General features: G+C 39.7%; 2 protein-coding genes across 2 annotated transcripts in view; one reads left to right on the top strand and one right to left on the bottom strand.

Annotated features, from left to right (window-relative positions):
* Positions 1–1495: 1495 nt before the first annotated feature.
* On the bottom strand, positions 1496–17845 carry LOC100017890 (olfactory receptor 52I1-like). Its single transcript, XM_016422589.2, has 2 exons — positions 17753–17845; positions 1496–2603 (listed from the first exon to the last, which is right to left on the bottom strand). Exons 1-2 carry the CDS (start codon positions 17843–17845, stop codon positions 1584–1586), a joined length of 1113 nt encoding a protein of 370 aa, XP_016278075.2. The 3' UTR covers positions 1496–1583.
* Positions 11012–17850, top strand: part of LOC100017995 (heterogeneous nuclear ribonucleoprotein H-like) — a 51524-nt gene continuing 44685 nt past the window's right edge. The window contains exons 1-2 of the mRNA XM_007491093.3: positions 11012–11138; positions 14446–14702. The gene's annotated coding sequence lies outside the window, so the exon portion shown is untranslated. The remainder of the gene's footprint in view (positions 11139–14445; positions 14703–17850) is intronic.

A 17850-nucleotide genomic window follows, 5' to 3' on the forward strand; every position in this document is an offset into this window, starting at 1 on the left:
ATATTACAAATTCAGCATGCTGTAAAAGCTACTCGGCTTATCTATTTCTTACTGAGTTTCATTGTCTTCTCTTCTATACAATTTTAAATGCTCCAATGACTCTCTTTTCCTATTTTTTTCTTTGTTTTCATTTTGATAGAACCATTGTCACTCACCTTCACTCCTCTTTCAGAAAAGAAGTAAAAAGTAAGGAAAATAAAATCCTTATGAAAATATGTATTTTGCATATATTTTTAGAAAAAATAAATCCATAAATTGTATGTAAGTTTTATTCTGTGCCTTGAGCTCATCATTCCTCTGCCTGCTTAGATTTTCAAAATGCAGAGATGGCAGGATGAAGTGAAGATACCCAATAAGCACAATAGCCTACTTGAAGGATATCAATCACACATGTTGCCATAACAAAGCTACTATAACCAACTAGCAGTTCTTCTAGTTATTAACTCACTAGTTTTGAACTCACCCCTAGTGATTGGAGGAGTATTCCAAATATGAACTACAACTCAAACAAAATAGATGGTCTTAGGTTTGATTTCCCCATAATGGTACACACTGTCACAGGTAGGACTAAGGAACAGACTCTTATAACTCTACACAGATAAATATAGAATCTAATCATCTCGGCTTCATTAGTAGTAAATTCTGTACTGATTTTCAAAAAATTCTGTTTATAACAAAGTTTCATGTACCTCTAAAGCCTACAATTCTCTAGTTTCCTGATTCTTCCAAAGGGCAGAATTAGAAGAATGAGCAAAAGTTTCAGAGAGGTAAATTAAGGTTGAACATGTAGGAAATTTCCTAGTAATTTGTATTATTTTAAAATGGAATGGGATGCCAACCAAAAGGATTCCCATCAAAGGAGGTTTTCAAACATGCGGGCAAGTGATGATTTGTCAGGACTATGGTAGAGGGAATTCTATTTTAGTTTCACTTTGGACTAGATGATCACTGAGTTTCCTTCCAACTCTTATCATCAAAAATCTACTTCTAGTCCTATGATGCAAGAGATGATCTTGTACATCCTCCTTTACAAAGTAGGAAACTCCTCTACTATGCCCAAGAAAAGTGATCACACAGCCTTTGTTTGATTACCTCCAGAGAGGGTTCAAAGTTAATCAGCTAAGTTTACCCTTACACAACGATTTACTTCTCTATAATTAGCACCATAGGCTAATGTACAAATGGTTTCTCCTAATGCTGTTAAGTGATATTTTCCAAGAAGAAGGATAGTCCTAAACAAAGAAGTATCAACATTTGCTCTAAGGTTTGAAGGCTTTCCCTTTTATCTAGTCAGAATCCTGATATCAGAAGAAAGCAGTGATGCATAGTGAATAGGAAGCTGACCTTAAAGCCAGGAAAAGTTGAGTTTAAGGTCTACCTCTCATACATACCAGCAGTGTAATCTGGGGAATGTCACATAAGCTCTCAACATTTTGTAAAACTCTCTAAGACTACAAGTTCAGAGAAGATACAAACCAAATTAGTGAATGGAAAGTCTTTTATCCCAGAGTTATTATTCAAACAAAATTACAGTAATAGTCCCCATCTCTATCTTGGTCTTATAACTTCTGGTAATTAAGCCCTCATACATGGTTTCTACATTTTGAACCTTGACGTAGTGCACCACCAGTTCCTAAGACACCTAACACTCGAGCCATTATCTGTTTGGTTCTCAGGCCATAGATGATAGGATTCAAAGTGGGTGGAATGACCAAATAAAAATCAGCAAGGAGCACCTGGGTGTGCAGAGGCACCACATCCTGCCCAAACCACTCCACATAGTGAGATATCATCCCAGGAAGATAGTAGAGCACCATGACCCCTACATGGGAGCCACATGTGCTGAGAGCCTTAAGTCGGGCATTCCTGGAAGAAAGTCTAAATACTGCCTGTAGAATCAGGCTATAGGAGGTGGCAATAAAGGACACATCAGAACCCACAATGATAGAGGAACCAATGAGACTATAAAGGCTGCTGGGCATGTAATCAGCACATGCCAACTTGGCCACAGCCATGTGCTCACAGTAGGAATGGGGAACCAGGTGGGAGCCACAGAATGGCAGCTGAATCACCATCCAGCTAAGTGGAGTCATAATCAGAATAGCTCTCATCATGATAGCCATGCCTATCCCCAACATCATCTTGGGTGTGAGGATGGTCTGGTAATGCAGGGGTTTGCAGATGGCCACATAGCGATCAAAGGCCATAGCAAGCAATAGCCCAGTCTCAGCAGCTGTGGCTGCATGAACCACATACATCTGGGCAAAGCAGGCACTGAATGTGATGCCACCATCACCTGACCAGAAGATGCTCAACATCTTGGGAGTTACAGAGGTGGCCATGATGATGTCAACAGCTGCCAAAACACACAGAAAATAGTACATGGGCTCATGAAGAGTAGAATCCCTCCAGATCACAGTCAGAATCAGAGTGTTCCCTACAAGGGCCACAGCATACATGAAGCTCAGTGGAGCTGCCAGCCAAGGGTGTACCCAATCCAGTCCTGGGATACCCAGTAAGATGAAAGAATTATCTGATGTCTGGTTGCAAGGTGGTGCCAGCATGACAAGGGAGGCTTCTTTCCTGTGGATAGAACCACAAAGCTCATAAGAGAACAGAGAGCTCAACTTAGGCTTCTATCTCTCACCAATACCATCTCCTATTTGATGACTAATATCCGAGGAACACTTGGAGGAAAATATTATCAGAAATTAATGGTGATGCTAGCAGTGTTTCCAATTCCCCATCCAAACCCATTCTTCTAGAAACCCATGCAATCTTTTGCAAATAAAGCAGTTTCAGTAAAGAGTGAGCCCCAATTAACTCATATATAAGAGTCTAATTACATTTTAGGGTTTTTCCTGCTTATTGATATATTTTTTATAATTTATAATTTTTATAATTTATATTGTGGAAAGATAGACACACAAAAGCACTGGGCTCAGGAGAGGGAGAACAGGAATCAGATGATGTCTGATAAAGGTGAGAAGGCAAAATTGCTTAATCATAATTAATTTGGATCCTAATTTTGCTGCCATTGAGATTTTTTGTCTAGAACAAAAATGGCTAATTAGTAGCAGGTGTTCAAGAAAAGTAACATGATCAAAGCCAGTTGGGTGCTGTTTTGAAGATTTCAGATTCCTAGGCTGAGCTGACATCCTCAGAGATTGAAAGAACTGTGCCACTGTTGGTGATTTGAGAAAATTGTAGAGCATAGGAGAGGTGCTCCAGGACCGAAGGGCCAATGTGGTCTCAAGTTTCATGAAAGGAAGGAGAATAAAATCTGAAAATTTGTCCTGTGACCTTGACTTCAACTCCTAGGGAAATGCTGGTTTATATTATATGAGAGGTGATCAATGAACAGCTAGAGAACAGCAGTGGTCTGTGCTTTGTGATCTGTGGACTTCTAGAGGTCCCTTAGGCCTTTTGAGTGGATCTGTAGGGTCAAAATTATATTCATGGTAATAGTAAGATGTTATTTAACTATTGAAATATCCTCTCTTTTCCAACTACTTATGTATGTGGTATCAAATTCTTTCATGTGTTTGAACAATCACAACAGATTGACTTTTAGAATCAGATATAAGAATCTAACTATCACTTACTAAGTCAAACACTGGAAACTTACCAAAATATGTAAAATAATGTTACTCATTCTCATTATTTTCATTTGCTTTGGAAAATATAGTTATTTTTATTAAAATTGGGTTTAGTTCATTGATATAATAAACTTAATTTAATTTCTATTATGATAAATATAGCCCTCATATACAAAGGCACTTCAGGGTCCTAATAATTTTTAAGAATATAAAAGGATCCTGTGATCAAACGGTTTAAGACTTGCAGATTTAGGAAATAAAGCAACAATAACAAAGAATCTTCAGCAAGAAGCAAACAGGCTAACTTTAATTCCTTTTTTTCATAGGCCCTAAGCTAAAATCTCAGGAAAATGCTTTACATATGGGTTGCCTAGACTTTAATAAAAATATTTTATAAAGTACCACATGGCATTCTGACAGAAAAGATGGAGAGATGTATAGAACTAGATGAATTCAGAAATGGTATTAAAAATAAAAACACTGGTAAAGATTAGTCATAAATGGCTCAATGTCAATTTAGAAAGAAGAGTCCAGTGGAGGTACCAGAATTTCTACTTATTACTTGCTGATTAATATTTTCATTACTGACTTGGATAAAAGCATCCCTAACACATTTGTCATCCAGTTCTTAGTCATCCTTTCTAGTTTTTTATATTTGCAAAGTCAATATTCAAACAGCAGGCAAGAACATTGAGGGGAATCTAATAAGATGGAATTTAATAGGGAAAATTTCAAGTCATACATTGATATTGAAAAAACTGAGATTCACAAATACTGAGTATCCCCCTCCCTTTTACATAGTGCAGTGATAAGTTTAAGACTGCACTAAGACTTTTTGGACACCCTGTATAATATGGGAGAGAGAAATATTTAGATAATATTTTCTCTTAAAAAGAATCTGAGCAACTTGGTAACACAGTGGGTGAAAAAGCTAGGTCTGGAGTTGGGAGGACCTGGGTTCAAATATAGCCCCAGAGACTTCCTAGAGGTGTGACTCTGGGCAAATCACCTGGCCCTGATTGCCTTCTCTTGCCACTCTTTAGTCTTAAAATTGATCCTAAGACAGAAGGGAAAAGGGTGGGGGTGGGGTGGGGGGGGGAGACAGACAGACAGAGAGACAGACAGAGAGACAGAGAATCTAAAGACATTAATGAACTTCAGACTCAATATGAATTTGAAATGTGATATTTTAAAAAAAAGTGCTCTTCAGGTATATTAAAAGAGATGTGGCTCCTGGAAATTAGATGATTGATCATCCTGCTGTTATTCTTTCCTGGTCAGAGAACATCTGGAGAACTGTGTTCAATTCTGAGGACTACATTATAGGAAGGAAGCTGGATGTGTGATTTTTTATTTTTCTATTAGCAGTGCCATGGAAAGTTCACTGCACCAGCTGTGTAACCCTGGGGCAAGTCACATACCTCTCAGTTTCAGTTAATTTGTTTTAGTAGTGTCTTGACTCTTTGAGACCCTAATTGGGGTTTTCTTCACAGAGATACTAGAGTGATTTAACATTTTTTGCCAGCTCATTTTACAGATGAGGAACTGAGGCAAATAGGGTTAAGTGACTTGCTCAGAATCACACAGCTAGTAAATGTCTAAGACCAGACAGTGCTGTGTCCACTGTACCACCTCATTGCCTTCCTCTGCCCATAATAGGTGTTTAATAAGTGTTCGTTGAATATTAATTTATTGTTAATGAATGGGTCTAATAAATTTCACAGTGGCCTTTGCCTGCACCAAAGGAAGGAAACAAGCATTTATTAAGCACCTATTATATGCTGAGCTCTTTATAAATATTAATCATTTGATGTTCACAACAAATCTGGGGGTAGATGCCATTATTATCTCCATTTTATAGTTGAGCAAACTGAGGCAAGTAAAGATTAAGAGACTTACCCAAGGTCACACAACTAGTGAAGACCACATTTGAACTCAGATCTCCCTGACTACAGACCCAGCTTCCTAGCTAAATAGGTAAAATTTAATTGGTGGATTTTTTCACATTAATTCCTCTAATGCCATATTACCTTCATTTTCTATTTTTACATTTTAACTGAGTTGCCTAGCATAAGGCAGGAATTGTCAAAGAGAAGTTCAATATAAGTTGGCCATGTGATGATAGCCAAAACTGCCAAAGTAATCTGAGGTTGAATCAACAGAAGGCTGGAATGAAAACAAGGGAGGAGATGGTCAACTAAACATGGTCTTCCCAGGACAGAGGACTGTGAATTTGGGACTGCATTCATTCCTAGGGTCCATATTTTAGGAGGGATATGTAAAAGCTCAAACGTGTCCAATATGAAGCAATGAAGATGGGGAGATCCTTTAAATCAAGATTTGTTCCTGGGTGCTACACAGTAATACACAAAAGGTTCTCCATTTCTTAACTGTGTGAATTCTAGAGAACTCTTTCAAGAAGTCTATAAAACATTCAAGTTTTACAGGATATTAACTTCTACATGAATGTAGTCAGAGGGGAACAAGATCTCAAAGTGATATACTTTAGGCATTTTTATGATACAATTGGATTCTGTCTCATCTCTGCCTACTACTCAGAGATTTGTTAAAGACTTAACACTGAAAACTTAGTAGGTCCTCATGTAGGTTTGACTTGACATGCCAGAAAGTTTTACAGGCTTAATCATTGCCACCACAAGTGGAAAATGTCTCAATGGTCCCAATCAGAAGGCCCACAGTCCCTTTTTTGCATTTGTCCCAACGCACTTAACAAGTAGTTCAAGAAAGAATCAGGACATAGTAAATAGCAGGCTGGCTCTTAGGTCACAAAACCTGGGTTTAAATCCTACCTTTGACATTTACCAACTCTATGACCTTGAGCAAATCATTGAAATTTTATAGGTCTCAGTTTCCTCATCTATAAAATGAGGGGTGGAAAACCTGCCTGAGAGGGTCCTCGGTGGGCCTGTATGGGGCCAGAGATCCTGAATGGCTGAGGGGGATCTCTCCAGACAACATAGTATAGTCTGAGTTTGGGGTGTTGGATCAATCTCTAAATCAATGTGTCGGGGAGCACAAACCCTAGCAGTGAAGGGGAAAGTACTCAGTCATTCTATCTGCTCCTAAGGAGGATAGTGACTGGTGACAGGTTGAGAGAAGGATAATCTTAAGTCATATGTCCAAAGGTCAGAGGCCCTGGGCTGAAGACAGGGATATGTTCTGGACCAAACTGAAATTTTGAGACCTTGTATCATGTCCTCAGTCTTCCCATCTGAGAGCCTGAGATTCTGAACTCCTGATTTTGTTCCATGCCTTCAGAGAGACACCTATCTGAAACTGTATCTTCCCCACCCCAGGATTTACCTGCCCTTAGGAAGCCTTCAGGTCCTTCTTTTTCTGAAAGGGCAACAGGAGCATCTGAACCATCCTCTCTCTAGAGGGGAGTATTTATAACCCAGGCTCCTTCTTGCTCTGGGAACCTGCAGCCCTGAAATTCCCTTAGGAGACTGCATCCTTTCTACTGGAATCACCTAGGGAAACAGCCTGAGCTGGTGAGCTGTGAAGAATGGGATATCAGGTGAGAGAACTAGTAATGGAGAAAAGACATTGGCTATGGAGTTAGAGGGCTGGGTTTGAATGCTGCCTGTGCTGATACCACTACCAAGGGAGGTGAGCTTAGAGAAGATACATCCCCTTTCTGGACTCATTTTCTCCCCTATAAAATGGGGATCATACTTTTCTGGCTTCCTATCTCAAAAAGCTGCTATGATGAAAGTGCTTTATCAACCTTAAGCATTCACTGTAAGAATGTGAGTGGTTATTGCCAGATAGCATGGACAACCTGAAACAAAAAACCATCAACTGTGTTCATAGAAATATAAACGGAGAGTTGAAATGGATCTCAGAGACCACTGGACCCACCCACTGCCTTGTGTTGATGAGAAAAAATGAGATCTAGAGAGAGAGGTTAAGTCCCTGGTGTCTCAGATAATGTCTTAGGTGAGGTTTGAATCCAGGTCCTCTGATTACCAGACCAATGTTCTTTCCACTGTAATTACTGAAGGCAAGAGTAGAACTATAACTAGAAAGTTTAGATTTCCAAGACAATTGGTTGAGGAGGATGGAGAAGATATACAGACACTAGAGATAATGACCGCTCTGAGTGTTGCTGGAGAGGGTCACACTGAAGGAGGAAGAGAGAGAAAATGGTATTGAGTGACATGCAGGAGGGAAGAAAAATGCCAGGTGGTAACTTATTCTAAACAATCTTTTTTTTTTTTACTTTCTAGGTGGTAAACTCAAGAGTAACTAGGTGATAAGTAGATAAAGGGCGGGGCTTGGAGTTAGGAAGATCAGAGTTTAAATCCTGTGTGACTCTGGGTAAATCACTTAACCCTGTTTGCCTCAGTTTCTTCATCTATAAAATGAACTGGAGTAGGAAGTGATAGACCACTCTAATATCATTGCCAAGAAAATCCAAATGGAGTCACTAAAATGATTAAAATGACTGAACAACGGATGGCAAACTCAGTTGTTTCAACAAAAGTACAAGTGTTTTAAGGGTCCCTTAAATTTTATTGCCCTGGGACAAATTCCTGATTGCTCCCATGCTAGCTGCACATCTGGTGAAAAGATTTTGTTTTAAATTCTGATTTTGACACTCAATGGGTAAGTAAGCATTGGCAGGTCACTTACTCTTCTCAATTCAACAAGTATTTTAAGGATTTGTATATGCCAAGCACTGTACTGGGTATTATCAATATCCTTCCCTACTTAAAAAAAAAATGTAGTTATTGCCCTCAACTTGCTTACTTTCTACGAGGGGAAAAACATATATAAAATACAATTTCTTAGGGAATTATTAACAATTGGGAGGTTCAAAAAAGACCTCTTCTAACAGCACTTCTGCTGTAGCTGAGCTGAGTCAAGAATTCTATAAGGAGTATCAATGAGGAATGAGAGCATTCCAGCCATGAGGAACATGGGAGCAGGAGATGAAATGTTGTGTACCAAGAAAAGGAAATAAGGGAATTTAATTGGAAATTAGAGTGTGTGAGAGGAAAAAATATTAATTTAGTCAGAGAATATAGGTTGAAGCTAGGTTTTGAAAGATTTTGAACGATAACCACAATAGTTTCTGTTTTTCACTAGAATAATGAAGGCTAACATAATGGAAATTCTTTTCTAGCCCTGTCAATTTGCCTACTGATTCATCTCATTAACTATGAAAGATCCAATTTTTTCTTCTACATGTTAAATTTTTTGTTTTATCCATCATAAGTCGAGGATAGAGATTTTGGTTGTTTTTCTCCCTAAGTCATTGTTCAGATTGGAAGGTCCTCAAAGTGCTCTTTTACTTTCAACTGGGCCCTCTCACATGTTAAGGCCCCCAGGATGGCAGCCCCAGGTTCAAGGAACTCTATAGTGCTACATTTATCAAAATTATAGCTTTATGTGTCATTACTGAGATTCTTTTTCCTCTAGTCATCCAGAGGACAAAATTACTTCAAAGCAAAGGCATGAAATAGCATAGTAAGATTTTCAAAAGAGTATTATCCCACTACCAAAAAAGAGAATTACCTCCTCACCTATTATAAACTTAGGTCATATATTCCCTCAAATATACACACCAATGGGGGAAAAGAGCATGTGGAAGGATGATAAGTGAATGGCCTCATAGGAAATAGATGAGAAGGAACAACTGATGAATGTCTTATTTAATTTTTAAAATGTACTGCTACCAGTGAGGTCCTGTTCTTCACTGGGCCAAGTGTTTCTTTTGGGCTTCAGTATGTTCACTAAGCACATTGCTCCAAAGAGCAAACCTTGGCTATGTATTCTCTGCTAGCCTATTGCTGACAACTCAACATATATTTTCTACTGATATTTTGCTCTGATGTTACCTGTTGGCTTCAGCTGAGTGGTATTCTGGAAATACATGAGTGAATAGTCTCTCTTCCCTGCTACTAGCTCCTAGACTTAACCCTTTAGTGCCACGTACACCATCTAAGTTTCAGTCTGCTAAGGTATTTTTACTAGAACCTTTCACTGAGAAGGGCCTGCTTACAGCTCTTTAGTTACAGTTGCTACATTCAACCAATAAAATTCAAGCAGAGTGCACCTTAAGTAGAGCACTGGTCTTAGAGACAGGAAGATCTGATTTCAAAGCCTGCCTTAGAAGCTTACTACTTTAAGTCAGATCAACAACACTCTATATAATAAGGCAATAAGGCAGCTGTCACCACTATGTTTTCCCATCTCCAGGCCTGGCTCTCTATCCACTGCCCCCAGTAATATACTCTTAAAGGGGAAAGTAAAGTATAGATATAACAGAAGTCTGTGGTTTCATCTACAATTCTCTTTGTCTTCTCTACTTTGCATAGATTTGCTTTACTTAATACTAAATTTAGAATTTAAAAGTTTTAAAGAAATGAAGAAGATAATAAATAACTAGAATATACAGTGCTCATAGGGCTGGGTCATACTAATATAATAAAAATATCCATACTACCAAAGTTTGCAGATGAATTATTATTCCAATCAAATTAACAAAGGAACATTTTATAGTGACAACCAAAATAGCAAATTCATTTGGAGGATATCCACAGAAATAATCAAGGTGGTAATGACAGTATAATAGTCCCAATTAGACAAAGAATCAGAAATAATGTAACTCCATAACCCAGTGTATTAAAAATTTAAAAATATAAATTACCCAGGGAAAAAAAAAACCTACTAATTTTATAATAGAAAAAAATTGGGAAAGTAGTCAGTCAATTAGCATTTTAAAGAGCCTAGTAAGTGCCAGACGTTGAACTCAGCACTTTGGATACAAAGAAAGGCAAAAGCCAGTCCCTATCCTCCAGCAGCTCACAATCTGGGGGAGACAACATGCAAACAAATACAGCATGTACAAACAAGCTAAATAACGGATAAAACAGGAAATAAACAAAAGCAGGAAGGCACTAGAACGAAGAGAAATTGGGGAAAGTTTTCCATAGAAGGTGGGATTTGAGCTGGAACTTAAAAGAATCCAAGGAAGTCAGGAAGCAAAAGCGAGAGTCATCGAAGTTAATAAACGGAAGTGACAAGACGGGAGAGACTGTTTTAGGAAAATCACTTTAAAGGCTGAAAGGAAGGTGGATGAATACTAGCAATAATCCTATGATATATTCTAAAATAAAATCAAAATGGACTGGTGACCTGAATATTAAAACCATTTTAGCCATAGGGGAAAGTGGGTAACAGACGACCTGTGGAGCCATAAAGAGGAAGAGGAGTAAAGTTCGAGAGCTTCACCAGAAGAGAGCTACTCTCGACCCCCCCTTCACTGTTCATTGGCCGGGAGAATTTCCCTTTTCGCTGCGGATTGGCGAGATCTTGGCGAGACTTTGCCCGTGAATCATTGGTTATTGCCTGTGGAGTTAGCGACTACGCGGCTGCTTATTTCCTGCTTATTGGTTCCAATGGGGAGGCGGGGCGAGCGGCGGTCCTGCCCCCGGAAATCGTCAGTCACTTCCTCTTTCAGCTTCCTTCGGTGATGGAACCGGACCGGCACCTGATGAGTGGTCTTCTGAGGTCTGTCCTAGGCACGCAGCTACCCCCCCCCCCCCATTTCCTGGGTCCCACGTTAGTACTTTATCTCAAGTAGGTCGTCTCCTAGGCCCCTTTTCCCCGACTGGGCTTTTTTTAATTTGTGTCTGTTTGTCTACCTTAAAGGGGTTAAGAGGGCGGGATCAGTGCGCGCCTGGCCTTTGGCTTCCTACGCTTGTCCCACTTAATGCAGGAAGGTCACATTACCTGTGGTTAACGACCTTGAATAACCTTCTGAGGCAGCCTATTACCCTTTTGGTCGGAGCTCTAATTGTTAGGAAAACTTCAACCATACAACAGACCTAAATCTGCCTCTGCAACTTCTTGCTTTAAGTCCTGCCCCCAAGAATAAAGCAGAACCAATCCAATCCCTTTTCCACGTGCCATCCTTTCAGATTTCATCGAAACTGAAGATGCTCAGCTCGGAGAAGGGAAAATGTGGCAGAAGGTGGTGACTGGTGGGCAGGTTAAAGGTTACTTTAAATCCTTAGTCTATCTGTGTACTAGCCCTGTCCCAACAACGACAAAAACTGAAATTAGTTTATTTTTGACGTGACTTGATTTGTTGTTGTTGTTTGTTTTTTAAATCCTTACCTTCAGTCTTAGAATCAATACTAAGTATTGATTCCAAGGTAACAGAGTGGTAAGGGGCAGGCAATGGGGCTTAAGTAACTTGTTCAGGGTTACAGATCTAGGAGGTTTCTAAGGTCAGATTTGAACCTACGACCTCCCATCTCTAGGCCTGGTTCCCAGTCCACTAAGCCATCCAACTGCCCTCTAACGTGACCTGTTTTTGATGAAGCACTAGCTTCATTGTTTCCTGTTTTCCTTTCTTTGTGCCCCTTAATAATGTGTTCCAGAATTTTGCCAGAAATAAAAGTTAAAACCTCCTGGCCTATAATTTGCAAATTTCCCCATTTGTTCTTTATTTTAAAATTGGGGGGTGGGGGGGAAGGCAGCTGGGTAGCTCAGTGGATTGAGAACCAGGCCTAGAGGCAGGAGGTCCTAGGTTCAAATGTGCCATCAGACACTTCCTAGCTGTGTGACCCTGGGCAAATCACTTAACCCCCATTGCCTAGCCCTTACCACTCTTCTGCCTTGGAACCAATACTTAGTATTGATTCCAAGACAGAAGGTAAGGGTTTAATAAAAAAATAATAATAGTAAAAATTGGTATAACATGCCACCTCTCCCATTTGCCAAGATCTTTCAAAGATCATTGGCAATAGGGCAGGAATCACATCTTTCAATTCTTTCAGTTTGATAACTTAATTTCACTGAGGTCAGCTATATTGATCAAATCAATAATTTAATTCAATACTTAAGTGTATCTGTGATCTCCTTAAAACAGAGGACCACAACTCATCTACAAGTTTATGCATATGGAAAATTTCTTTCATCAGTATATATCCTACAAATCCAAGAATTTGCTATCATCATTCTATGCTATAAGTTTCTGAGAAACAAAGACAGTTTATGCCTGATCCCAAATCCCCTGGTTCTATTTTGGACTTCCATATCCATGGTTTCTCCACCTTCCTTAATGGAATTTTAAGAAGAATGGTATTTTTTTAAAAGACCTTTTGCTGCTGTTGTTGTATAGATCAACCCCCAATGAATGCAGAGATTCCTTCTTTGAAGCCTCTAGCAAATGATGTTTTAATACTATATTTCCTCTCTTTCCCCTTGCCTCAGTGCTGTCTTATTCTTTTGAAAATTTAGTTTATCCATTTACTATCTACTATGTTTGGGGCCCAACCAGATGTTTGCTCCACCAGGCCTTGGGTCATCTGAAGAAATGGCAAGAGATGGCCTGGAATCATGAAGTCCCTGAGAAGAGAACAACTAATTGGAAGGCAGGCTCAGGCTTCTGGCTAAGAGGGATAAAGTGGTATCTAGTATTCACCACTCAAGCTTTATAACCTCATATCTGGAGTCCAACTACTCCCTGCCTGAGTACTCCAAGGACCCATAGATTTGGACAGTTTAGGGCCACTTCAGCCAAAATGTTGGAAATGATCTTCCTCCTCCTGACCCCTTGGATTAGATCTATTCTTGATTTATGACCTTTCCCAAAGTCCTAAGACCATTCTGTCTCAGTCTTCTATTTCATCTCATTCAACAAAAATGCTGGAAGAGACTTTAGATGCTATCCTGTCCAGCCCATACCTTAATGGGGTATGCTCCTGAGTTTGCTCTATAGCAAATGGTTATTCATCATTGCTTAAAGATCTCTAGTAAGGAGTAACCTCCTGGAAAGGGAGAGAATTTCACTTAATTGTTGGGAATTTTTTCTTTACTAGTACTACTTTTTGGAGTTATGGAACAAATTTTATAACCTCTTCCTCAAAGATTTAAAGATAGTTTTCTTGGTGCCTTTTAAGTTTTTTTCTCCAGAATAAATGTCTCCAGTTCCTTCAATGTCTGTGTGGCATAATCTTGAAACCTTTCACCACTGAGTTGCCTTTTCTAGGTATGCCCTCCCATTTTAAGTGTTCTTTCTAAAAAATGACACCCCAGACTAAAAATACTGAAGATGTGAATTTCTTTTTTATACCACCTTCATTCACTCACCTCTCCTTTGCTATTCATCTTATACTAATTCTGGTGATTATTACCTACCTCTATTCTCCCTCCTTTCCCCTGGAGTAGTTGGGTCATAGTCTTGCTTTATACAGAATACCTACCTCATAGGTCTATAAGATTCCAAAGAAATATTGGGGAATAAAAGGTTCTGAAGAACTGTTACATGGAAAAATATGACCTCTGCCAAACCTTGCTTTTGGGAATGGGGTGTGAAGGAAGAGGGGTATGTAACTTGGAAAGGCAGCTCTCTGTTCAGTATGAATAATGTAGATAATCAATGGCATGCTGAAAAATGGGCTAGCCACCCAAAGGAGACAATCAGCTAGTATTTATTAAGCACTTCTGGTTGAAAGTCTTTGTACTCAAGGAGCATCAATTTTGTTGGTTGTGGGAGATCACTTGACAAAGTCAGATGACTAGTTGACAAAAGATATAGTAGAGGAGATTTTGGTTCAGTTCCAGGTTGGAGCACATGACCCTGCCAATCCAGAGTCATAAATGGGCAGATTGCTTGCCCTAAGGTTCTCCAAATCTGGGTGAGCTCAGAGACTATATGACGAGTCAGCAAGAGAGCCAGGACTGGAACCCAAATATCCTGACTCCCTGGACAGTGACATTTCCACTACAAGGCAATACTACTTCATGCGCCCCTTAATTAAAAGTATTCTCAGCATCTAAGATTGCTTCCCCTTTAATGAACTTGCAGGTACAGACAGGAATTTGGAAGCAAAGCATCCTGTGGGACTTTGCAAAACAGCAGCAGTTCCTTCTAGCAGAACAACAGCTGGTACAAACACTAGAAGATCAGAAGACAGTCTGGGCAAGCCTGAAGCAGGAGAAAGGAAACCCTGCAAGGACTCCACAGAGAACCAGACTCCTCTGACCCAACAGAACTTTTTCTTGCAGCAAATGATCTCAGAATTAGAGGAGAAGCTGCAGAGACCCATGTGAAGTATGCTACAGGTGAGATGATGGCCCTTTCTCTCTTCTGTCTTAGGAAGGATAGAGTCAATGATTATGCTAATGGAAAATATGAGAGTTGTATTTGTCTGATAGATGGTCCTTCGTTCCTGGCTATTAGAAAGCTTTCTATTATCACGAGTGCTTATCCTGTCTGATACAGTGACATATACAGAAATAACTTGTCATGATGGAGATTATGAAACTGAAACTCTTATCTCCTTTTTACTATGCTCCCCTTTTAGTTTCCTGGACTTTCTGCAGGACTTTGCTCAAATTCCCACTTTCTGAAAGCGGCTTTTTCTGGGTCAACCTCACCCCAACTGATTGAGCTTCCCCTTTCAGATTACTATAATCTACTCATATATCTTCTTTGTCCTTAGTTATTCATATGTTGATACCTCCATTAGATTGTGAACTTTTTGTGCATTTAATGTAAATTTGTACTACTCTTTTCATTAGAAAGGAAAATATTCAAATTCCATTTCAGTCTCACTGGCACCCTTTGGTTGGACACACATGCATAGTAAACTAGCAGGCTCTTGGCTCCCTGATATCCTAGAAGATGCTTGCCTTTTGTCCCACATGACTCTTGGCATCTGGAAGATTGGTCTTTGATCCAGACTGGGGTCAAGTCTGTCCAATCAGGGAGACCCAAAAGGAGTGATGGCACCAGAGTTATAAATTAGGAATCAAGGAAGTAGGAAAGCTCTCAGTCTGGGGATTTGCCTAGTTGGACAGCTAGGTTCTGTCTTGCAAGGAATCAGTAGGAGTGAATTGAGACTCAAGATGAGGGAAGAATTAAGAATGACTAGGCCATGTGATTATGTGCCTTTGCTCTCTCCAACCTGCTTTCACTATCTAATAAATAATTATAAATTAATATACAGTCTCTGGAGAATTTTAATCCTAACAACACTGAGGGTAAGCAATGATTTTGCTTTTCTTTTCATGCCCAGAATTTAGCACATATCAGGTGCATAGGAAGCATTTAGTAAATGTTTGTTGATTGACGAAGGTCAGCAGTCACAGCTAAACCCTAGACTTGGTGTTGGAGAACCAATGGCAGGGGTGCCAGCACGTGCCAGAGGGAGCTGCTCCCTTCCCCCTTCCTATGCATACCTAAGGACATTTCTTACCACTCAGCAGCCATGGGGGAGCACTTCTTCCTTCCCCTGTCTGGGGTTAGGCGGGGTCCCACATAAGGCATGAAGGTTGTAGTTTGGGTACTCAGTCTCTAAAAGGTTTGCTATCACTGCCCTAAACCATTTTTCTTGGGTTTTTCTTTCACTCTTAATCTGTTGCTCATAGCTTTAGGGAGTGGTAGCTCTTCTTTATCCTATTGCCATCCCTAGTCTTTTCTCTGAAGGACTAAGTTTCCCAAGTAAAACTCAAATGTTTTATGTTCTATAAGATATTAAGAGCCTCAGTTTCCTCATCTGACAATGCAGACAATATTACTTGCTCTGCTTTTCTCAAAGGGATGTTTTCCAGAAAAGTGCATTGTAAAATTTAGAGATGAAGTGATTTCCCATTGTCACACAAATAGTACCTGTTAGAACCTGGATTAATAATAAATTGGAAGATTATTTTAGAGACCATCTAGTCCAGGCTACAATTTTAGTCCATTTTGCAGAGAAAGAAACTGAGTTACAAAGAGAAATGATCTGCCCAAAATCAAAGCAGAACTGGGATTCAAACCCAGGTCTTCAGATTCCACGTTAGTAATTCTTTGAATACCCCACACCCTTTCCCTTCCTTGTTTAATTTTTTAAACAGAATTTATTAGGAATTTTCTTTCCTTAGTCCTCTTTCTTCCTCCTAAATAGACCCAGCTTTGCCTATGGCCACCATCTCATTGCCAGGAGCTGGTTCTTAAACTGATGTTCTGCTTAGGGGCATTTTCCACTCAGTGCTGACCTATAGGTGCTTTATTTTGTCTTTAGTCTCTCCAAGATTTTTACATCAGCCAAGTACTGGTCCTTGGACTCTATGGTTGGACAGATTTAACCTCAGTCTGTATTTGAGCCCCATCTTCGACATACCATGAGCTGTGTGGGGACTTGACCAACTCCTTCTGATTGATCAGGTAGCTACAAGGTGATCAATCAAAAGGGGCTGATACTGACCAAAAATTGGTTTCCAAACAGAATAAAGGGGTACAATTTATATTAAATTCACATGCCTACCTGCTGGTGTTAACTACTCAGCAATGTTGTTATGGTGCCACTCATTTCTAGGTTAGCTTCTGCCTTCAGGAAAATGCTCATTTAAAGCATGGTATATCATTTAGCTCCATTAATAAGATAGGAGGGTGTAGTGTATAGATCTGACCTGGCTCAAGACCTGCCTCTACACATCCTGGATTTGTGAACCAGGGCAACCATTTAACTTCTCAGTGTTGCAAGAAGTTTCTTATTCTCTCTCCAGTTCTCTTTTCCTGGTCCATCACCCCTTTTTCATATCATCAAACCTGCGCCACCACTGTTTTGCCTTTATTTTTACACATGTATTGTTGAACAAAGTTGGAGAAAATAACAAAACCATACTGTCTTGATCAACTCCAGATCTGTGTTACATAACCTCAGCTGGGCCTTCAATACCACAAGGCAATCCTTCTACACTTCTTTTTTTTTTTTTAATTTAAGTATGCTGTTCTTCACTTTATTTCCTTTAGTGTACCTTCTACACTTCTTAACTCAGTATCCCACTGTTCACAATGACTCTTCCAAATCTTTTCCACCTTCCTCAAACCTTATATGCCTCCAGCTCCTCCCACCCATTCAACTGGGAACCTTATTTCATATTTTACTGAAAAAAATTGAGTCAATTTCCTGAGATAGTCTCTTCTCCCTTCCTTATCTCACATCATCCAGGCATCTTCTGCCTCTCTGTCCTCCTTCACCCCAGTCTCACATGACAAGGTAATTTTTCTCTAACCAAAACTAACTCCTCTCTATGCACAAATAATCTCATTTTATCTTATCTCCCAACAGGTTGTCCTCTGCCATCCCCACTGTTCCACTTATTTTCAATCTCTCCCTGTTACTTACAGCATAAGAAAGCTGTATTTCCTGTCCATGCTTTTGTGTGATTAATGCGTAGTCTTCATCACCTGTGCCACTGATCCTGGCCTTGGGGCACATTGTCC

This window comes from Monodelphis domestica, chromosome 4 (genome assembly GCF_027887165.1).
Source record: "Monodelphis domestica isolate mMonDom1 chromosome 4, mMonDom1.pri, whole genome shotgun sequence".
NCBI classification, from domain to species: domain Eukaryota; kingdom Metazoa; phylum Chordata; class Mammalia; order Didelphimorphia; family Didelphidae; genus Monodelphis; species Monodelphis domestica.

Bases quoted from the DNA above. Each gene is read 5' to 3' on its own strand.
- LOC100017890 (XM_016422589.2), bottom strand. From the start codon at position 17,845: ATGTGCCCCAAGGCCAGGATCAGTGGCACAGGTGATGAAGACTACGCA. The intron at 2,604-17,752 runs GTAAGTAACAGG...TTCTCTTATGAG, and splicing joins AAATACAGCTTTCTTATGCT to CTTTGTGGTTCTATCCACAG.